Source organism: Staurois parvus, unplaced genomic scaffold (genome assembly GCF_062004578.1).
Source record: "Staurois parvus isolate SC_StPar_1 unplaced genomic scaffold, SC_StPar_1.0 ptg000249l, whole genome shotgun sequence".
Lineage (NCBI taxonomy): Eukaryota > Metazoa > Chordata > Amphibia > Anura > Ranidae > Staurois > Staurois parvus.
Genome location: NW_028318045.1, coordinates 7,456,006 through 7,479,956, shown reverse-complemented (window position 1 = coordinate 7,479,956; position 23,951 = coordinate 7,456,006). Strand labels below are relative to the sequence as shown.

The 23,951-nt window shown below is 42.9% G+C and overlaps 1 protein-coding gene across 2 annotated transcripts; it reads right to left on the bottom strand.

The window, feature by feature from the left end:
- Nucleotides 1-729: 729 nt before the first annotated feature.
- On the bottom strand, nt 730-23,383 carry MKRN1 (makorin ring finger protein 1). Of its 2 annotated transcripts, none has more exons than XM_089680720.1 (8): nt 23,222-23,383; nt 20,703-20,831; nt 19,144-19,247; nt 15,081-15,304; nt 12,390-12,604; nt 9,497-9,607; nt 5,962-6,103; nt 730-1,193 (listed from the first exon to the last, which is right to left on the bottom strand). In XM_089680720.1, exons 1-8 carry the CDS (start codon nt 23,338-23,340, stop codon nt 981-983), a joined length of 1,257 nt encoding a protein of 418 aa, XP_089536846.1. In that variant the 5' UTR covers nt 23,341-23,383; the 3' UTR covers nt 730-980. The 2 variants fall into 2 exon arrangements, with proteins under 2 accessions (XP_089536846.1, XP_089536845.1); XM_089680719.1 differs by having other exon boundaries at nt 19,036-19,247; nt 23,222-23,382.
- Between the last annotated feature and the right edge of the window lie 568 nt (nt 23,384-23,951).

Here is a 23,951-nt window from a genome sequence, read left to right as displayed (position 1 = left end):
TGCAACTGCATTGCGGCAAGGCCACAGCTACTCATACAGCTAGTAGCAGGTGAGGATCAGATGGTCAGAGCTGCCGAAAACCACTGCAAACAGGCAGAACAGATCAAAATTCCAAATGGCTTTTGCAAAGTAGGAGCAACAGTGCTTCCAACATTTCAAGGCCAATGACTGCAGCGCCATATACCAGAAACCAGAGACCAAATCTAGCAGAAGTGTAAGAAAACTGTAGGGAGGGGGAAATAAAAAAAAAAAAATACAAGTTGCTAGCAAAAACAGGCTTGGATTTTACACAGCATAGCTAAAGAAAAAAAGACATCCATCTTCCCAGCATACTAGCAAAAAGGGCATATGTTGGTAGTGGGAGCAGTAACCAGGCATTGGCATATGCATTTTATTTTATTTTTTTTGTTTGCCAGTGTTCAATCCTCCTGCAGGCAAAATACTTTGTGCTTCGATGGATAAAAAGAAAGGACATCTATAGGGGTAAGCTATAGCAATTTGTGTAATATAGCACTGGATACTGTGTTCAATTCCCACCAGGGACCCAAGCTGCATGGCATTTGTATGGGTTTTCCTGCATTTGTCTGATTTTCCCACAATGAAAACCATAAGATTAATGTTGACTGGCTTCCTCCCAATCTGTCCCTAGGTTATGTATAATAGGGACAGTACAGGCAGCAAAGACTGTTATATGAAAAATAAGATTAATGCCTATGACAAATCCACACGTTTTGCATTTGATTTCATTTTGTACATGTGTGTTTTGTTTTTTTTTTTCCATATTTTTTTTTTTATTATTTTGAAACAGAGAAACAAACACTCTGGGGAAGGGGGAAAAAGACAGACATCAGGATAAAAATTATTACAACAGCACCTGGAATTTTAGGCCTGCCTAGGAGAAACACAGGCACTGCCACAACACCACAGGAAATAGCTACTGTCTGACACGGCCCAGACAGTCCAAACTCCTCTGACTAGCGCTATAGGTCCAGGTCATAAAAAGTGTCCAGCTCTTCATGGAACAAGTCCCACTCATCCTCTGAGTCTGTTAGGTCTTCGTCAGCACCTGCTGCCAACAACATAAGAAGCATTTCACCCAGTTCAAAGGTGACCATGTCATCATCGTCGTCGTTGTCAAAAGGATCCCCACTTTCACGCTCCTCAAATTCCCAAAACCGGTTCCTACGTTGGGCCTAGAAAGGATCAAAGTGAGGAAGTCAGGAAAAGGGTCTTTAACCTCTGTGTCAGGAGGGCATTGAAGTTCAGACCAAATAAAACATCAACATTATGCATTAGTTAATGTGACAAACTGGTTAATTAAGTAAATAAATAAGTACATAAATTTACAATAGCCAAACCCTAACTCTGGGATCAAGTCATCCATTCCCCCATTTGCAACCCCCATTACCACCCATGAAGCATCCCTGAAAACTTATGTTTCTGGCTGGGTTCAATGTCACAGGTCCACCACAATGATCAGCAGCTCCCAAATGCTGCAGGGAGAACTGCCACATAAACACAATGCTCTCTGCAGCATACTTCTGTGAGTCCAGGGCAGTGGGTGGGGCCATGATACCCTGGGCGGGGTCATGATATCCTGGGCTCACAGAAGTGGGAGGATGAATGCTGAAAGTTATTCAACCTGGAAAAAGCAGCAGCTGGGAACTGGAGATCGGGCGATTAAAGCCGCCACCACCACAAATTAAGCAGAAAATAAAAGCCTTACCCTAAATGCAGGGGTGGGAAACTGTGGCCCTCCAGCTGTTGGTGAACTACAAGTCCCATTATGCCTCTGCCTTTGGGAGTCATGCTTGTAACTGTCAGTTTTGCAATGCCTCATGGGACTTTTAGTTCTACAACAGCTGGAGGGCCACAGTTGCCCACCCCTGCCCTAATGGATTCCTCAAGGCTTCTCAAAATAACAAAGAATAAGCCTGTTAGTCTCTAATTCATTCCAAAGGTTTTCTATCATGTTCAGGTCAGGCCAATTAAGTTCCTCCATCCCAAACTCGCTCATCCATGTCTTTATGGACCTTGCTTTGTGTACTGGTGCGCAGTCATATTGGAACAGGAAGGAGCCATCCCCCAAACTGTTCCCACAAAGTTGGGAGCATGAAATTGTCCAAAATGTCTTGGTATGCTGATGCATTAAAAGTTCCCTTCACTGGAACTAAGGGGCCAAGCCCAACCCCTAATGGGAGAAAGGTAGTATTGTAATGACGGAGGTGTGGTCCAGAGTGGTGAACACACCCCATCACACCCTCTTCTGTGATGCAACAAAGAGGATAAGGCTTCTGGGAGGTGGCCTACAGGAAGTGAATGCTGAGAGACCATCTACAGGAAATTAAGCCGTCAGAAAATCAGTTTACATTTTTGTCAGTTTATGTGAGATTTTAATCATCCTGTGGATGAGGCAAGTGAGAGAAAAGCACATTGGGATGGCTGGGCCAGAAATGGCATTGGAAAACACTTCTATTTTTACAAAAAGTGAAATTCTGCCCGAAAAGGCAAACTTATCCTTTAAACCCGAAAAATATATATAATGCAGCTTCCCAATCCTTAATGTGGTGGGTGCATTCATTTTCTTTTGGCTCCCCCCCCCTCTTTTTTTTTTCTTATCTGTTGATATAGCCAGTAACACACTTCCTGTCTTGGGGTGTCTCCACTCTGGATGGAAAAGCAATGGAGACGCTAACAAATTTAATTCAACTCCAGCTAACATACACTTGAGAGGAAACAAGAAATAAAAAGGACACTAGATGTACAGTGCATGAGGAGAGGAGGAAAGGCGACACCTCATGGTTGATATATTTTCACGAGCCTGATTTGTCCCATTTATCTATGAAGGTTCTAATCATCTGGTGAGCATTTGATTTTTTCTGAACACTGCACAGAGGGGGTATATTGGATATTTTTCTTTTTTTATATATGCATGCACATGTAATATTTAGTACAGGTCATTGATTGCGTGGGACATTTGGGGGTTGTATCTAAGCGCTGGGAATATATGGTTTATCCTTGACAGAATGCCTTGCCTTTTAACCATTTTGGGAAACATTTACATCCTCTAGTACACCCTATGGTTTTCCACAATACTCTGAAATACTGCATGTGCAATTTAGGATGGAGACTTCCATTATCCTCTACAGTAATGCCCAGTGCAACCACAAAGACTTCAGAAGAAGATTTAAACATTACCATGCTTTGGACAGGCAATTTATTGCAACAATATTTACATGCAAATGGAAGGACCACTTCCTCACTAGTCCCCCACCACTAAAACAAATAAGCTGTAAATAAAAATTTACAATATTTGACCAGAAAAACTACTCGCCTAAGTGATGTTACCACTCCTCACTGCTCCTCCTGACCATTTGAAATCCCATAGGAACACAGTCCTGCACTCGCTGGGATTTTGAGTGCCAAGCTATGCAAGGGGGCAGCTGTAAGGCACGGTGATACCACCGGTGCCTGTGGTGAGTATTTACATTTGCTAATTTTTTTTTAAATATCCAAAGCATTTTCTACTAGTATGGAAATGGGAAATGTGAAGATTGTGCGCAATACAGACATGGAAGCTGTATGCGACAGCCATCTTGTGAAGGTCTCATGTGCATTGTTCCTACTCCCCCCCTTTTTTTGCAAACTATGGAATTTGTAGCTGTAACCTTTATCAAACTTCAAAAGAACCTCTTAATTAAAAATACAAATAGACTCAGTGTCCAAAGCTGTAAACAGCTAATTAGTCTTGGCAAGATGTCAGTTTCCAGGAGCCATGAAAAACACTTTCCTCTTCCCTATCGCAAGACAATAACTCGGTCAAGCCTTCACACATGACCCGCAAGGCCATTAAAGCTCTAGGAATGCAGATCGTGCCATAAAACATCTACTCCACAATGTAACAATTCCACATACAATTCATAGAATTCAACAGGAACAGGGCACATTAATATTAGATATATATCTGAATAAGGAATATCTCGCCGAACAAATCAAGGTTATACATGACTATGTTAGCATACAGGAAAGGGGAGAAAGCAGTTTTCTGCCTCCTGGACGACAAGGTACACAGTGTTTGGTATCCCTGGGTTCGAAATATGCATCTGAATATTAATCTGCCAGTTGCTAGAATATCACCTGCACATACTGGAAGTTATGAATAGTAATATGAAACTGTAGTTGGGACTGAATTTGGTGACCTCCTAGCACCCATCCCCTAAACCGGATGATTGGTCAGTTGTTCTCGGTCCACAGCCCTTTGATATCACAGAAAAAAGGATGACAGGACTTGTTAAGATTGAGCTCTCGTTTAACATCAACCAAGGAACATCTTAACGGACTTGAGAGCCACAGCAACATCTTTGCTCGGACAATTGGACTCTGCTAAAACCAAGGACTTTGCAAGTATTCTGCCTTCTTAACTCCTTTTTTTATTTCTCTGTCACTTTATATCTTTGTAACATCCCTTTCTGTAAATATTTTAATTGCACCATTTTACCTTTTCATTAATAAACCCCATTTTGAAAAGTGTTAAAAATTATCTTTAAGGCTTTTAATGCAAAGTAAAGAATCCCTGTCTCTTGAAGAGTGCTACTGTACGTAATAATCCTCTGAATATACTTGTCTGTGGTGACAGTGTGTGTTACATATGTTTATGGTTCACATTTGTTCTTGCTAACATTGTGAAGTGTTGATTGTCCCAAAGCTATCTGGTGGCAGTTTGAAGGGTTAATTGGGTAATTAACCTAACCTAGTGACAATCGTTCTCAGGCTGCTGGCACCTAGAGTGTGGTCCTGCGAGCTGGAAAATCTTTGTGCATGGTGCAGCTGAGAGTGGCTGTGTTACGCAAGTGACAGCACAGTGTGAGATTGGCTGGTCCTTTGCCAGGAGTTGGTGAGAAGCAACACGTTCGTCACAGGCATAAGTAACAATATCATTGCTGACACTGACACACACCTATGTTGTGCATATTCATGCTAAGAATATTTTTTTTTCTTAACTGCCACTTTAGTTTGGGCAGCAGGCAGGGAAGTGAACACTTGAAAGGTCTGCTCTAAAGTAGGACTGTGGCCAGGCTATGGACATTCTAAAAACATAATATACATAAATAAACCCTTGCTAACCTCTGTAGCTGCAGCTATTGCATAGTGATTTAGCCTGCAAACTTTGCAGCCCAGGCTTCTCAGTTTTACTTTCAGTTTCTGTCTGTAACTAGGCTCCCCTTCCCAGCATAGAGTTGGCCCTCTAACAGCTTAGACCTGACTTGAATGACTTCAAAGTTTTACTGTAAGCTTTGGGTATGTATTGCTCCACAGTACCTGCAACTACAGGAGGGTCAGGGAGGGCTTGTTTTAAAGCTTAAAAGTGGAATTCCTGCCTAACCATAACGATTCTTAAAAATGTACCCTTTTGCTTTCTGCTACCTTCCCTATGTAAAAAAAGATCTATATACTTACCTCATTTCACCCAACTCATGTGATCCTGCAGCTCCGGCCCCGTTTAAGGGAGCTTCCAAAACAGATAGGACTGGTGACAGCTCCCACAGCCCAGCTGCTGTCAGCATTCCCTCCTCTCCCCAGTAGCCAGCCATTCACTGACACGGAAGCCAGAGCTGAGGGATCACGCGACTGGACAAAAAAAAAAAAAAAAAAGGGAGGCAAAAAATACAGATCTGTGTTACACAGGGCAGAAAGCATAAGTAGCAGAAGGGGTTAGGAGGCATTTCCAAGACTGGTGGCCATTCATAGTTGGTTGTGCAGGACATTTCACTTTAATGGTGGTTAAGATCATATGAATATTTGAACGTTTATAAGCTGGTCACAGTTCTATTTGGTTACATGAGCATCTGTTGAAAAGTAAACAATTAAAAACCAAACAAAACAGAAGAAGTTTTAGTGGTCCATCCAGTAGAATAGAATGTGACAAGAATAGCAGAACGTAATAAAGTATGGGAAACTTACCCGATACCTGCTGGACATACCCCCTTTTTGTCGTGGCTGTGGCTCTTCTATACGACCATCAGGGTATGCATGTTTGTAAAAACAGTTGCCTCCAAATGGACAGGTGCCGCGGCCTTCATCAAAATACCGGCAAGATTTGTTGCTGGAAATAAGCAAGCCTCTCTTAGCTTCTAAACTGGGACAGCATTTTTTTACCACATAAAAGGATAACCAAAAAAGGAGTACTGTGTATCACAGTCCTCTCCGTGTGTTGCAACAATAATAACCTACAGAATCCAGTAAAACTACAAATACAGGGGTTGGACAAAAAAAATGGAAACACTACATGAATTGCAGGTGTGAAAGTGAAGACATGTTTTGCGTTGAAAGCGGAAGTGATAGAACACTCTTGCTTCCACTGTGTGATGAGACACCTAGCTAACAGATGGGAAGCCTCACTTGCCATTTCAGTGTGTGCGGTGCTAGTAATACAGTCATGTCAGGGCTTACTGAGCTTCAAAAGAGGGCAAATTGTTGGTGCCCGCTTAGCTGGTGACTCTTTGAGCGAAGTTGCCAATTTGCCGTGTCGTGAAGTTTAGTATCAAAGGTTATGATGGCATATACGGTTTCTGGGAAAACGCCCTCTCGTAAACGTAAGCGCGGTCGACATGGTCAACTGACCGAAAGACAAAAAAAAAAAAAAAAAAAAAAAAAAAAACCAAAAAAAGGACATTATGCAGGATCGTTACCCGGAATAAGAAAACTGCTGCAAAAGTGACTGCATAGCTCAATCTCAGTGTTCACGGGACAGAGATTGATCTCTGCAGTCACTTTTGCAGCAGTTTTCTTATAATGGGTCACAATCCTTTTGTCTCTTTCGGTCAGTGGACCATGAAGACCGCACTTATGCTCATCAGATGACATTTTCCAGGAAGCTGTTTATGCCGTCATAACCTTGAATACTGTACCTCACAACACGGCCAATAAAATGGCAACTTCAGTCACAGAGGCAACAGCTAAGTGGGCACCAACAATTTGCCCTCTTTGAAGCTCAATAAGTTGTGATATGACTCCTTATTACTAGCAATGCATGTAGTAAATGACAAAGTGAGGCTTCCCACCTGTTAACTAGGCGTCTCATCACACAGGGGAAGCAAAAGAGTGTTACATCACTTCTGCTTTCAACACGAAACAGGTCTTCACTTTCATACCTGCAAATCATGTAGTGTTTCCATTTTGTTTTTTTACCAACCCCTGTACATTGCATGCATTCTTTCTCACTCCTTGGACACATTAATATGTTCATTCATTTTCTAGGCAATGGGAGGGGAGGACTAATTCTCCCTTGCTGAGTTACAAAACACCCAATCATGTAATGGAATTGATGAGTGTGAGAGAAGAGTTCAGCAGAAGAAAACTGTGCAGGGCTGGTGACAGCAGCACACTGGAAGTTAGAAGCACACTGGTATACTGGCAGAATTATATTTTTTTTTCCCTACGATTTTATTTTAAAAAGAAAAAACATGGTACATATAATGCAGAGATCTACTTTTTTTTTTTTTTTTTGTATGCCCAGGCATACATAGACACAAGTGAGTACATTATTCACTAGTACTATAAGGGCCGATGGCCTCAATTTTAGATTAATCAGAATTCATTTAGGTGTATTTAACCTGCAGTTGATCTCCTTCCAGCAGGTTTTGCAATCCCATAAACTTTATGAGAATACAAAACCTTTCTGAAGCAAACAAAAGCCCATTGTCACTGGCCCAAACAGGAGTCTTAATTTGAAGCTATACTGATTAGTTTAACGCATTTTTATAATCCCCATTATAATACAGGAAGCCCCCTTAAAAGCTCCCCAAATACTGGGACTCATCCAGCTCTGACCTAAAAATATGGACAATCAAAGAAACATTGAGTGCATTCAGGTCAGACCTTCCAAATCTCTTCGTAAGTGACTATCAAAGGATGCAGAAAGTGGAAGAACATTTATCTCAGTGGCCTCCAAACTGCGGCCCGGGGGCCGATGTGGCCCTTTGCTTGACTTTATCTGGCCCTCGGGGCACTTTTATCCCCCACTAATACAAGACACTATTCCTTTCCTCCCACCAATAGGAGACTATTCCTACCACTGACACCAACGGTGGGGCACTATTTACCCCCACTGACCCCACTGATGGGGCACCATTCCTCCCACTGACCCCACTGATGGGGCACCATTCCTCCCACTGACCCCACTGATGGGGCACCATTCCTCCCACTGACCCCACTGATGGGGCACCATTCCTCCCACTGACCCCACTGATGGGGCACCATTCCTCCCACTGACCCCACTGATGGGGCACCATTCCTCCCACTGACGCCACTGATGGGGCACCATTCCTCCCACTGACGCCACTGATGGGGCACCATTCCTCCCACTGACGCCACTGATGGGGCACCATTCCTCCCACTGACGGGGCACCATTCCTCCCACTGACGGGGCACCATTCCTCCCACTGACGGGGCACCATTCCTCCCACTGACGCCACTGATGGGGCACCATTCCTCCCACTGACGCCACTGACGGGGCACCATTCCTCCCACTGACGCCACTGACGGGGCACCATTCCTCCCACTGACGCCACTGATGGGGCACCATTCCTCCCACTGACGCCACTGATGGGGCACCATTCCTCCCACTGACGCCACTGATGGGGCACCATTCCTCCCACTGACGCCACTGATGGGGCACCATTCCTCCCACTGACGCCACTGATGGGGCACCATTCCTCCCACTGACGCCACTGATGGGGCACCATTCCTCCCACTGACGCCACTGATGGGGCACGATTTCCCTCCCACTGACACCAATAGGACACTATTCCTCCCACTGACACCATTGATGGGGCACCATTCCTCCCACTGATGCCACTGATGGGGCACCATTCCTCCCACTGACGCCACTGATGGGGCACCATTTCCCCCACTGACGCCATTGATGGGGCACCATTTCCCCCACTGACGCCATTGATGGGGCACCATTTCCCCCACTGACGCCATTGATGGGGCACCATTTCCCCCACTGACGCCATTGATGGGGCACCATTTCCCCCACTGACACCATTGATGGGGCACTATTTCCCTCCCACTGACACCAATAGGACACTATTCCTCCCACTGACATCAACGATGGGGCACTATTTCCCCCAATGACACCAACAATAGGACACTATTCCTCCCACTGATACCAATGATGGGGCACCATTTCCCCCCCCAATGACACCAACAATAGGACACTAATCCTCAAACTGACGCCAATGATGGGGCACTATTCCCCCCACTGACACAACTGGGCACTATTCTTTCAGCTGACACCAACAATTGGACGCTATTCCTCCCACTGACACCAATGAAGGGGCGCTATTCCTCCCCATAATACCAAAGATGCATTGTTTACTCCCACTGATGTCGGGATAATTTCTACTCCCAATGACCCTAGTCCGGCCCCCCGAAAGTCTTATGGGCAGCAAATTGGCCCTATGTTTAGAAAGTTTGGAGACCCCTGATTTACCTCATAGCCTCCTTGTATTTCTGGATTAGCTTCTGTTTCTCCTCTTTTTCCTCCACCCAGTATTCGCTTGGAATGACAAAGTTTGATGTGATTCGGCATTCTGGACATGACCTGCATAACAAAAATGAACTATAAAAAGTGTTCCAAAAGCAACAAGCCACATGCCAAACTATTTTAATTTGGATTACATAATAAAGCAACACACTGTAGAGATTTTCAGGGACTAGCATGGCACCCGCAGCAAAATTTTGAAAAATGAATAACATGCATTGGTACGATCTAGAAAAAAAACTAAAAAAAAAAACAAAACAAAAAACGAAAAAAAAAAAAAAAAAAAAAAAAAACACACACTCCCACCACTGACTAACTTTCAAAGCTGAACTTCGGCCTTTCCTTCAGTACCAGACAGTAATATAGGCTCTTGTACGGATTTTGCTTACTCCGATTTCACAGCACGTTAAACTTTTCTCAGTGTGCAGGAGAAGCTGCAACAAATCTGACAGAGCCTGCCTCATTTCTAGGATGGGGGACATCCAGCGAAGTCAAGATTCTTTCCTCTCTAGCCTGACTGACCCTTGCCCACCCATTTCAGTCACTGAAATTCTATTGGAACTGCCTTCCACTGAAGGTGGAAGAGCGCAGATCATGCCTCACTACTGGTGGTCTATGGAAGCAATTGGGTGGCTGTACAGCTAGTCAGATTAAGCAGCCAGCAGTGTGTGTAAACCCCTCCCACTCTAGCTGACTTCTTACATATGAAAAATATTTGCGATCTCAGATTGCTACAGTGCCTTGAACAAGTATTCCTATCCCTTGAAATTTTCCACATCTTGTCATGTTACAACCAAAAACGTAAATGTATTTTATTGGGATTTTATGTGATAGACCAACACAAAGTGGCACATAATTGTGAAGTGGAAAGAAAATGATAAAAAATGGTTTTCAAAATTTTTTTACAACTAAATAGCTGAAAAGTGTGGCATGCATTTGTATTCAGCCCTCTTTACACTGATACCCTCAACTAAAATCTAGTGGAACCAGCTGCAAATCTACCACGACATGGCCGTCCAAACTGAAGGCGGGGCAAGGAGGGCATTAATCAAAGAAACAAACAAGAGGCCCATGGTAACTCTGGAGGAGCTGCAGAGATCCACAGCTCAGGTGGGAGAATCTGTCCACAGGACAACTATTAGCCATGTACTCCACAAATCTGGCCTTTATGGAAGAGTGGCAGAAACCGGAAGTTGTAAACCGGAACTCGGCTTCACAATGAGGCTTGGAGCGCAGGTGCAGTCGCTCCATGCTTCATCTGTGCTCGCCGCTCTCCACAGAGGAATTTCTCCTCGCATTTGGCCAGTGGGCGAGCGGCTTTTTCAAGCCCTGCCCTAAAACATTAGGATCATATATACACAGATATCACATGGGAGGATGGAAAGGAAAGTAAGACTTCCACCAACATGTACAAATGTGAATAAAGTTCAGTTCACTTCATTGATGTAATATTCCTTTAAGACAGTCCAACACACCACCATTATGATACTGCAGTGATGAACACCCCATCAATCTGAACACTCACCAGATGCTGGTGAGTAAACAGTAGTGGAAAATAAACCTCCCTGGTGTGGAATGATTATTAAAAAGGACCGACAGTGAAATATTCATCCTCAGTATCACAGACCAAGATCACCGTCCATCAGATATAAATATTGATCACTCTCCTTCCGACCTCCTCACCATCAAGACTTAATCATAATACTCCAATTCAATATGTGGGCAAAAGTAAATAACAACCACATAGTGTAATTCCGTTTAACACATTTATTGAACAAAACCCCCCTTAAAATAGCACTTAAAGTAAAAAAAAGCAGTGTATGAATATAACAGCCTCTTCAGCAGCGTGATAGTCTCACCACACACTTCCTGGTACGGACTCCCACAGTAGTGGTCACGTGATCACACCACGTGGTCCCGCTGTGCAAGCTGACATCAAGTGCCAACGAGTTTCGTCATTCCGAGTTCCTCTGAGCCACACCCTCAATCTGATGGGGCGTTAATCACTGCAGGATCACAATGATGGTGTACTGGACTGTCTTAAAGGAATATTACATCGATGAAGTGAACTGAACTTTGACGACATTTGTACACTTTGGTGGAAGTCTTACTTTCCTTTCCATTCTCCATGTGATATCTGTATACATATGATCCTAATGTTTTAGGGTAATTTTATTATAACACTGTTTAAACTACTCATCTATTTGCATGTTTATTATTTACATACATACACACAAACATATATAGTAAGATTTTAAAATTGCTGTTCACAGACACTCTCCATCCAATCTGACAGAGCTTGAGCTATTTTGCAAAGAAGAATGGGCAAAATGTCACTCTCTGGATGTGCAAAGCTGGTAGAGACATCCCCAAGGAGACTTGCAGCTGTAATTGCAGCAAAAGCTGGTTCTCCAAACTATAGACTCAGGGGGGCTGAATGCAAATGCCATCACACTTTTCAGATATTTGTAAAAACATTTTTAAATCTATTTATCATTTTCCTTCCACTTAACAATGATGTGCCATTTTGTGTTGGTCTAGCACATAAAATCCCAATAAAATACATTTACGTTTTTTGTTGTAATATGAAAACAATTTCAAGGGGTATGAATACCTTTTCAAGACACTGTATATATTTATAGAATATCTGGGGTGGGTATAAATATTCTAGGTTCATATTTAGTAGGTCTGATAATATGCAATAATAATTATGCAAAGTAAACATAAGTTATGTATAGTGATACAAACAAAACATGTTTTTATTCAGTCTGGGGTGTTTCAGGTTGTGTTGTTCTAACATATGTGCTAGCTGGATATACACATACATGATCAGAATACTCACTTGATGATCTTGCTCTCAAACTGTTTAGCGCTCCTCCACCTTCGTATACACTTTAGACAGTAGGAGTGGTTACAGTTGGACAGTATGCCAAAACGCCTCTCGCTGAGGTTTGTTTTTTCATATACCACCTCCATGCAGATGCCACACACAATGTCCTTACTGCGCTGAATGGCAAATGATAGCTCCATGTCTTTCTCATGCGCCTCGATGCAGGACTAGGTGGGGAAAAGAAAAATGCTTGACTGAGAAACTAGATAAAAGTTTTAACTTAAACATTGAGTTTTCCCATTGCTTATCTGCACGGTTTCTGATGTGGCTTCTAAATGTGTCAAATTATAAATTCCTGGCTGTGCTTCATATACATAGCAGCAGATATGTATTTTGGTGTTTATGGAAAGTCTCTTGCCAAAAGCTTCAATCTAAATAACACAAAAAACAGCACAAAAATTAAATAAATAAAAATAATCACAAATAAATGTCCGTGCAAAAAAAAAAAAAAAAAAAAATATATATATATATATATATATATATATATATATATATATATATATATATATATATATATATATATATATATATATATATATATATATATATATATATATATATATATATATATATATTTCAAACATAAGTTCTTATTTTCCCAAAAGGATTTTCAAAACAATATTCCAAAATGTGCTTCCACCTAATCACCACGTGAAAAATAATATTGACCGCACTCATCAGATGGAGGCGAGTAATAAGCCTCATAGGATATAAGGGATCCTATAGCCCCTCAGGAGGAACTCAAATCGCCTTCACCTTGCTTAGATACAGCAATCGACTCCACTCTACGTCTCCATGGAATCCTCAATAGTGTGCAAGGAAAGAAAGGCTACATAGTGTAATACTGCCACTCAATACCATATAAATCAATATAAGGACACTCACATGTTTCAATAAAATAACAGGCCTTGTTTAATAGCCTCAAAGGCTTCAAAGGAACAAGTTTCCAAATTGTAAATATAGGGATCTCACGCTTTAAGGATCACTGTAGAGGATGACCAGCTTTCCACCTCAAAAATGGCTGCTTTAACCGCAAAAGTCGGCGTGCGTTCCAAATACCGGAAGTGACGTAGGCCAAGAAGACGGCAGACCAGAAGTGCATCAATGCATTTCGCCCCACCCACAGGGCGTTTTTGGTCTTGAAAACGCCCTGTGGGTGGGGCGAAATGCATTGATGCACTTCTGGTCTGCCGTCTTCTTGGCCTACGTCACTTCCGGTATTTGGAACGCACGCTGACTTTTGCGGTTAAAGCAGCCATTTTTGAGGTGGAAAGCTGGTCATCCTCTACGGTGATCCTTAAAGCGTGAGATCCCTATATTTACAATTTGGAAACTTGTTCCTTTGAAGCCTTTGAGGCTATTAAACAAGGCCTGTTATTTTATTGAAACATGCGAGTGTCCTTATTCTATCGATTTATATGGTATTGAGTGGCAGTATTACACTATGTAGCCTTTCTTTCCTTGCACACTATTGAGGATTCCATGGAGACGTAGAGTGGAGTCAATTGCTGTATCTAAGCAGGGTGAAGGCGATTTGAGTTCCTCCTGAGGGGCTATAGGATCCCTTATATCCTATGAGGCTTATTACTCACCTCCATCTGATGAGTGCGGTCAATATTATTTTTCACGTGGTGATTAGGTGGAAGCACATTTTGGAATATGGTTTTGAAAATCCTTTTGGGAAAATAAGGACTTATGTTTGAAATATTACATATATATTTTTGCACGGACATTTATTTATTTGTGATTATTTTTATTTATTTAATTTTTGCGCTGTTTTTTGTGTTATTTATTATTGGTGGTTTTCACTGGTGCACAGCTACATAATTGTATACTTTCTTTGATTGGTGCTGGGATTTTTTTAGTTTGTTTGTGAAAAGCTTCAATCTGACCGAAACTCTGCACGTGTATTGAGATGCATTGGTTTTCAGTGTTGACATGTATTGCATTGCAGTGCACTCTGTTACATTGTACAAAAACAAAATTCAGCATTCTTGTAATATGCATTAAGAAAATCACCACAACAGGTCAGGAAAATTTACCAGCCAGGTCCTTTTCATCAAAGCACTACAATAGATCAGTAGTGTAAAGAGGCATCACTGTAATCTGTTTGCACCATTACCACATTTTGCTGCAGTACAACACCTAAATTACAGTACACTTATAGATATATATATATATATATAATGCTGCTAAGGTGGACTTATTGCAGGAGTGACTGTTCCTTTTGCAATAAAAGCTCATCTTCTGCCTTTTAGAAATAGTAGTAGGCATGGCTGAGCAGCTCAATATTCTTGGCATGCTTTGGATGCTGGGATGAATTAACTCCCATGTGCAGGAATTATTTCATCCTGGGCCACCCAATCAAGATAGGCAAAGATGCCAAACTCTGGAGATGGAAATATGAAGTCAGCTGTGGCAAGGAGGACAGAAGGAGATCAATCCACAATCAATATATAGATCTCTGTCGTAACACAACATACCTCAAAAGCATGCAAAGTGTGAATGGGCCCTTATAGAGTTAGAAAGAACACAAAAATCTGAATGATTCATCTTTATCTCCTACCTACTGAAACTGCTTATGAGATCGGACAAATGTTTTATGCAAGCCAGAAATAATTTTAATACATGTCTACCATGTACCTTAATGTGTTCCGACCTCTGAGACATGTCAGTGGGGTGCAGGACCTGTAGCCCGCACATGTCACATGGGTCTCCATGTAAGTAGACGCAGTTCTCTCCATAGCGGCATTCCCCCACTGCGGCATAGGGACAAAGCTGCTTCTTCAGTTCGGGGTCTGCTGGCTGCTCCTTGTCTTCCTCTTGTTGTGACGATCCCTGAGTTTCAGTGTCTGAGCCAGACGGAGCTGGAAAGAAAATAAATTCTCATGTTTTGTTCACAAATTGTATCATTTACAAATCACTCTGACCATGTACTGGATGCAAGCATTCCAGAGACTGCCAGATGGGAGAGACTTAGCAGGCAAAATGTAAGAGCTGTATCATCATGAAAGTGAAACCCTAGTTTATGGTTTTAGCTTGGACAGGGTGAGGAAGAGTTAGAACGGTCAGCTTATTATTGTGCACCCCTTGGGGAGAGTTACCCACAATTACAGTTACAGGGAGCATTCAGTAACTGACTGGAGGCAAGGAACAGAAATGAAAAAAATTTGATGAAACCAGTTGAGTTTGGCCCAGTGCCTCTTCCTACTTAATATTTAATGTGCTGGGTGGCCACTTTGACCTATAATGCAGCTTAGTAGGCAAAAGGTGGTGACACCAAACTTTAATTTTACAGGAAAAAAGGCCCTCAAGGAAGCTTCTGGCTATTGTTGGTTTTCCTTGAGCATGGAAGGAGAACTCCAGTACACGCCTGCATGTAAAAGGAAGATTTGACAAGCAGCTGTGAGATCTTGACAATATCTTTCTGGATTGGGGACAGGCAAGAAGAAGGGCATACTCACAATAGGGATGATTACCTATTACCATGACAGAGCATAACTGTCCCCCTCCCCTGCTGGCCTGCACTTACGTTGGGCTGGGTCCAAGAATGCTTTCTTCTGGTTCACACAAGTGTGTACAGTTGTGAGTCTAACTCTAACATGCCTACCTCTTCAAGTGGAACAGTGCAGAGTACAGAGAGCTCACATTGGTAAAAACAAAACAAAAACTAGACTCTGAAGGTCAAACATGCTCAACCACAATACAGATTGCCTAGTGTGAGTACACCCCAACACTAACAGAGGGGGCTGGGGGAACTACAATATAAGTAATTGTACCAAAAGGTGCCGTTACACTTTAAAACAGCTCCAGATGCTTGTTTGCACACTAATCAAAACCGTGCCCTGATATGCAGAAAATCTGCAGGAAAGGATAGGCTACAGCACAAAATGACAGCTCTGGTCCCTCATTGCTGTAATAAACACAGCTAATTTTCCAGGGTATCAGGAAAATACTTTGAAAGGGGAAGTACAGCCAAAGCCATTTTGGCTAGGCTTCTCCTGTAGGTTGCAGGAGTGCAGTTCATTCTGCACGCCTGTGACCCATTTTTAGCCAACAGCAGACTTTAGCCAGTCCACGTTCTAAAAAGATCCCCCACAGCCTGGGGCTCCAGTGAGCACTGAAGGGGCATAGCAGAGAGCAGAGACTGAGTGTCACAGCTCCCTGCTTAGAGCGGAGGGGACATCTGTGTGTTCAGCAGTGTTTGATTGCTTAGTTCTCACTGTAGTGCAAAAGCATCACATCGATACTGCAGCCACCTAGGCGAGTATAAATGTTTGTCCATACTTTAATGAAAAGGATAAAAAGGCAGGCATTGTAATGCACCAATTTTAAAAGCTGATACATTACAACAGGTCCAAGTACTCTTAACAGTGTATTTCAACTTCTACAGCCAAATAACAAAAAAAAAAAAAATGTGTTACAGGTTCTTATTTACATAGCAAGACTTAAAAAAATAAAAAATGAATTCAGCTTACTTTTTTAGATGCTCCATTCTAGAAGCTTCAGCACTGTAAAATCCTACTAGTTCTTTGATTAGGAGGGGGGGGGCATGTCATAATTAACCTTGTTTGCACTGTCCAGATCTACATTATGAGTTGTAACTAGATTTGAACACTGTCTGTCCTAATGCAGACTATACATGCTTAGTGGGAAACAAATAAATACAAACAGATTTTCCCATCCACACAAGCGAGGTGGATGCAGGAATCCTCCCTGCTATGCTATTGTATTCTGACGGTGGGGACTCCTCCACTGTCATAATACATTGATCAGTGGTGCAACTAATCAGATTCAGTGGGTGATCAAATTAAAGTTTTCTAAAAGTTCCATTTGACAGAAGTTGATCTACCATCGACTTCTGTCGAAAAGGGAGGGTCACACATCGAATAAACCGGCCGAATTTGGATCCATGTGTAGCCAGCTTATCAAATAGTTAACGGCTTATACACTTGGCGGCTTCTTGCATTGTACGATAATGGAAGGGAGCTCCTCTTGTCCTTAGGACAGACTCCATGACAAAAAAAATCTATGCAGTCAGCCACAACTTCTACTTAATAATAAAAAAAAAATAATAATTTTTTAAAAAGGTATGCTGTGCAAAAGGGAATACATAACCAACACAGACACGGCGTTTTATTACATTTGACTGCAGGAGAGGAAATAGACTTTAAAGAGTACCACAAAAAAAAAAAAAAAAACACAAAAAAGGATCCTGAAACTAGCAATTTCCTTGCAAAAAGGTGAATATTTTACTCCGTTCCCAAGATGGGACTTAAACACCCAAATGTTCTCAGAATAGAAAACTACCCATATGGAGTGGCAAAAACACAGGCAAAATTTTCATAGTCCCACCCACATTCTTGACATATTTTCACAGACCTGTCCTTATATGCATGCCATAGATCATATTACTGAGAGGTATTAACACAAGTAAAAGCACACAAGAATCCCACACACCTCACTGAGGATTTGTGTTGTCTCTACAAAGGCAAAAAGCATAAGAATATTACATACAAATACAGGAGAAAAGTTATTCCAGCCTTGATGGATGGTGGCACGTTACAGTGTATATCCAACCAATATACATTTATTTTTATATTAAATATAAACTTTTTGGATAGGGTTGATATGGATTAGGACCCCTGTTGGTTGGTTTTGATCTCCACTTAAGCTGCCCATAGATGGATCAAAATTTGGCCCTCTATTGCTTTTCCCCATTTGACAGAAGTTTATCTAATTGTCAAAAGGCTTGAGAACAGTGCTGCCCCAAAAAGCATAGCCGCCTCCCCACACACATCACATGCGACCATCACTGGTTGCATGGAGTCCCGGATGCTTCCCTGCATCGCTCTGCCTGCGACAGCCCAGGAGACCACCTTTCCAGCCACTTGCTTGCTCCACGCTGCCCAGCATGGCCGCATTCCTGCCAAACTCTGCAGCAAGATACACACCAGGGCAGACACCAAACTCATGCTATTTGATGTACTTATTGCTTTCACAATGAATGCATACATATGCGTTTTTAATCCGCCTCCCACCAGCCATGATCCGCCTGTATATATAAAAAAGGTATGTAATGAAATGGAAAGGTTTTAATAAAAAAAATTAATTAGCATGTTGGTGAGGGGCGAGGACGAACGAGTGAAGGCAAAATATAAGCAGATTCAACTTCAACGTGAAAAAGAAAACCATTACAAGCAGGAAGGCATTTTACTGGAAAATATATGTCTTTTTTTTGCAATAAAAGCTTCTCATCTGCTTGCTAGCGCAGTTTTGTATAATGTATACTGTGTAGTGCACAATTGTAATGCTGCTTTTGCCACAGTCTTGAAGGAGGTTGAAAAGTTCTGAACTGTGCATTTAACAAATTATGAAGAACCTTGTGGGAGGAGTCTACCATTGTTGTGTATAAAGACTTTTAGGCTATGCAAGAGTCTCCCTAGCATCACTGCAATTTTTCTTTTCCTACTTTTTACTGACGCCAGTTTCGTATATTATTAGAATATGATTTTTGGCTAGCCCCAAGATTTTTTTTCCTGTGCTGCTGGAGGAAAAAAACAAAAACAAAAAAGACGCCCCCTCCCAAAATGATTACCACGTCCGCAGTAGAGTTGCCCCGGTACAAACTCCACGGCATTGACCCAGTCTTCAGATTGTGAGACCCCTGCCGCCAGGTCACTAGCTGCCAAGTCAGCTGCCTTACTGTTTATGCTGCCGCTGGTTTCCGGGAGGGAGTTGAGGGGGCAGATCAGTGCTACAGAGGTATCGCCGATAACTTCTGGCTTTAGTGGTTTTGTGTGTTCATATCTTGGAGAGAAGAACAAACAAATTAGAATGGTGCATCTTCATAAAGAGTTAACATGTATCTAAAAACACAAAACACTTAAAACTGATCCACAATGTGAATGTGTTGCTGCACATATTTATATGTCCTGCAGATGCAGTGGGATCTGAACCATACAAAATGTATGGCTCAAATTACACCGCACAGAAATAGCATGTGATTTGCACAGGAATGCAGTGCAGTTCCTGTGCTAATCACATGTGATGTGCTGCACCGTATCAGTGTGAACCTGGGCTTAAAGGGATGTACAAAAGAGTAGACAGCAAATAAACAAGTAAAACTTATGTAGATTTGTTTCACCCTCTGTGTATGATCTTAGGCTATTCACTATCACTGAGTATAAGTTTACAACCACTTTAATAGAACAAGCGGAGATGAGAAGCTGATTGGTTACCATGCACAACTGCACTACATTTTGCACTCTCCAGCCTTAGTAAATCAACACGTGTCTTTGGGTGAAAACTCCTCAGCTTAGCTGCAGTGTTGTCACCCTTTCCTGCATACTACAATTGGTACAACGCACTCTTTAGAGATTAACGTTGTTTGTCCTGGCAACCACTCTCAAGAAAACTGAATGTGAAGAAGTCCAAAGGTTTTTAGTTGTAAACAAAACAAGAGGGGACATTTTCCAATGGGACTTTCTCACTACAGAGAAAATTCCCCCTTCTATCTGTTGTGCCTCCAGGGCAGAAGGTAAATGGAAAGTTCAGTAATTGGAAAGAAATAACTATTAAGAGATAACTGGAGTTATAACCCTTTCTGGAAAAAAGACCCTAAGTCTAATCAGCGGACGTTGGTTTTTTTTTTTTTTTTTTTTGAAGGTGCAAGCTATCCTTTTTGTGTTACCTAACCACTTGCCATCCACAATACATCACTGGACTGCAAGTAGTTATAACAAGCTCATGGCTGCAGTTGCAAAGTAAAGCAAAGGTGCAAGTGCCGGTTCACATATATGCGGAACGGATGCGGTTTGAACCTCATGCAAGATTGTAAGCTCCAAGGAGCACGGCCTTCCTATCCCTCTTGCATTGAACTGTATTGTTGTTGTATTGTCTCCCGCTATATTGTAAAGCGCTGAGCAAACTGTTGGCACTATATAAATCCTGTATAATAATAATAATCTACATGACGTGAAATAATATTACTTTCTATGGTGCCTGTTTACATATGTCCAGAGCACTGGCAGTGCGGATTGAAGAAAGAGTCCTGTACGATTTCTGAGTAGTGCAGTCTGGTTCAGGTGCGGATTACAGGTCATTAACTTCTATGGGAACCGTTACTTAACCGCATGTGTGAACAGGATAAAATCCTGACCTAAACCTGACCAACTACTGTGTCAATTAGCTATGAAACCTGAGCTTCAATCCACACCGCCCATGTGTGAATCCACACTAAAGGATACCACTAGAGCCCCTCACCTGCAGTGGTCTCCATAAGCACAGCACCCTCGTTGATAATATCTGCAGATCATACTGGAGCGGCTGGTGGAGAGATCGTGTGAATAGCGGCAGTTGTTTCCTTCTTTGCAGACGCCGTGCATAAAATATCTGAAACATAGAAGAATTAATAGAGCAAATGTACTTACAGGCAGCATGCTGATAAGAGACAAGTGCAGAGTGAGCAGAGATGACATCATCACTCTGCTGCTGTCTTTTCACTGTCCAATCAGCAGGCTGGAGGTGGAGAGAGGACAACAATGTCCCAAGCTATGTTTATACGGTAACAAAGAAAGTGGTATCATCCACTGGGCCAGGCTCTCTGGCAGAGCTGTGAATATCTCAGGACGAGATGGACAGACATAAAAGTATTTTTACAGATAAAACAGCTCCCTGTAGTTTATGCAAACCCATATGGGTGCCCGATTGGAGAGAAGCAATCTGGTGAATAGCCAAACTTACTTAAAAAGCCCACTATACTCTCAGGGGTGTGGAAATTTTTTGAAAAAACTACTTGTTAAAGGGACTAAATTGGTGTCCCAATCTACTTGTCCCTCATGACAACCTACTTGTTTTGATAAAATTGTTTTTGTTTTTTTTTTTTTAACCAAAACCGCATTTAAATCGGAGGTGATATTAGGAATGTTTTAAAAACAATAAAGGGGCGTTATGGTGATTTAAATGTTGAATAATTTTAACATTGCACTGTATGTCCTTTTCCCCGCCTGTCTCCAGCACCGTACCCGGGGACTAACAGGGAGCAGAGAGACACCATGTAGTGTAATGAGCACTGATTGGGTGCTTTTCAGAGAAGGGGAGTGTTGGGCTTATCCTTTATCCCTTTCGCTGCCAGAGCCGTTTTTGCGTTTTTTGCACAAGATTAAAAATAATAATTTTAAGCCTAAAGATTATACAAAACCCCCCAAAATTATAGATTTTCCTGAAAGCAGAGACCCTAGAGAATAAAATAGTGGTAGTTCCAATTTTTTATGTCGCATGAGATTACCGCAAAATTTCAGTAAAAATTATTTTAGGGCACAAAAAAAGGCAATAAATTACCATATTTTTTGTAAAATATAAAAAATGAGGTTGCAGTGAGTAAATAGATATTCTACTTGTCAAACTTTACATTTTCATGCACTCGTGAAATGGCGATGATCTTCAGTACCCTATATTTTCTATAGGCAACACTTCTAAAGCCCCTTAGAGGTCATCAGTATAGTGTTACGGAGGAGGTCTGGTGCTAGAATTATTGCTCTCATTCTGGCGTGCGCGGCGATATGCAACATGTGTATCGCAATCAACGGTTTCAGGTGTAGGCACCCCAGTGTGTGCTTTTACGTTTGTACGTATGTACAAGTGTGGAGGGACTCAATTTTTTTTGGGTGCAGCTTTCATTATTTACGATTTAAGAAAAATTTTAATATAAACACCTGAATGCCCCTACTGGGACTGGGGAATGCTGGCATGCCACAGGGAACCAATAGGAGCACCCAAAAGTGCCCTTCCACAGACTGACAGGGGCACCCCTCTGGGGACCAATCTGGACATCCCACTAAGAACTAATATGGGCATCCAAACAACTCTATAAGGGATTAGCATTGGTGTGCCTCAGGGGACCAATGTGGGCACCCCACCAGGGACTGTGGGCACCCAACTACCTCTCTAGGGAATAATGTGAGTGCTGCACCAGGGACTAATGTGGTCACGCAGCTGCCCCTGCCCCAGGGACTAACATAGGCACCCAAGAACTAATATGGGCATCCAAACATCGATACAGGAGACGAACATTGGTGTGCACCAGGTAACCAATATGGGCACCCAAGTTCCCGCCCAGGGACTAACATGGGCAACCAACTACTGCTCTAGGAAATAATGCGAGTGCTCCATCAGGGACTAATGTGGGCACCCAATCGCCCCTCCAGGGACTGACATGGGCAACCCTTCAGGAACTAATATGGGTATTCAAATACCCATAAGAGGGACTAACAATGGTGTCCCCCCCAGGACTAACATGAGCAATAATAGGGCACCCAAACGCCCCTACAGAGGACTAATGTTGGAATTACCCAGGGGATCAATGTGGGCACCCCTCCGGGGACTAATGTGGGCAGCAATCGCCCTCCTGTGGGCCCCCCTCCTGGATTATAGACACCCAAAACACCCCTACAGGGGACTAACACGATCATCCATCAGGGAACCAATGCAGGCACCCCAGCAGGGACCAATTCCGGAACAAAAGGGCTCTCCCAGGAACTAACGTGGGTGCCCATGTTGGGACTAGATTGGCCAGCCAAGTGTCCCTCTCTAGGGAATAGTATGAAAGGCCAGGTGTACTGCATGGGGCCAATGTGAGTTTCCAGGAAGTTTGTGGAAGATTCGTGAACACACACGTGCATATCCCACAACACATGGCAATCCCCACAACATAGCCTGCGGAGGGTCCCTGATAATCTGCCCCCTCCCGCCGTCTTCCCATTAGCTCCGCTCACTCCTCCTACCTGCAGGTCACCTGCCTCGTCCAGCCGCCCGCGGGGGGATTGTCCGGAAACGGGGGCAACGGGCTCTTCCCTGCCGCCACTGATGTAAGAGCTACAGGTGCCGCCGCTGCTTCCGCCATTCCTGTTTATCCCCCCTCCACAACACACCGGAACTTCCGGGATCTCTTGCTTCCGGCGGTGGGCGGGGCGTTACCGCACCAAAACTTCCGCTCAAAGGCAGCGGACAGCCGAGGTGGAGGGGCGGGGTATAACAAACCACGCCCCAGTGCATTCAGTACGGGCTTGGTTTCCCGCCTCTGTGAGGGATGGAACGCTTTTTTTCGCCCCGCCTACCAGAGTGCGGGAAACATAATACCGCCTGTGGGAGTAAGCGCCGGTACAGCCACGCCCACCGGCAATCTAGGGTAATAGAGTGGCAGCCGGCGGAGTTGTTACAAGGGACCTCAGTCATAGCGGGGAATTCATCAAAGCTGGAGCAGCTGTGCACGACAACCAATCAGCTTCTGCCTTTCATTCTCAAGGTTTAAATGAACAACCTGAAGATAGAAGCTGATTGGTTGCTATGTACACCTACTCCCGCTTTGATCCTCTTTAGCTTCCTCTGTTCTTTGCTCCTGCTGCCTGCTCATTGGGCGACCATCTCTACACTTGGCATGTTCTCTTTATGGAAACGAGTCTTTCAGCCCCCAGAGCCTGAAACATGTCAGAATGACTCCCTGTTCTGAGATAC

Bases quoted from the DNA above. Each gene is read 5' to 3' on its own strand.
- MKRN1 (XM_089680719.1), bottom strand. From the start codon at position 23,340: ATGGCGGAAGCAGCGGCGGCACCTGTAGCTCTTACATCAGTGGCGGCA. The intron at 9,608-12,389 runs GTGAGTATTCTG...TTTGTTATGCAG, and splicing joins TTTGAGAGCAAGATCATCAA to GTCATGTCCAGAATGCCGAA. The intron at 6,104-9,496 runs GTAAATCAGGGG...GCTTATTTCCAG, and splicing joins AAATACAAGGAGGCTATGAG to CAACAAATCTTGCCGGTATT.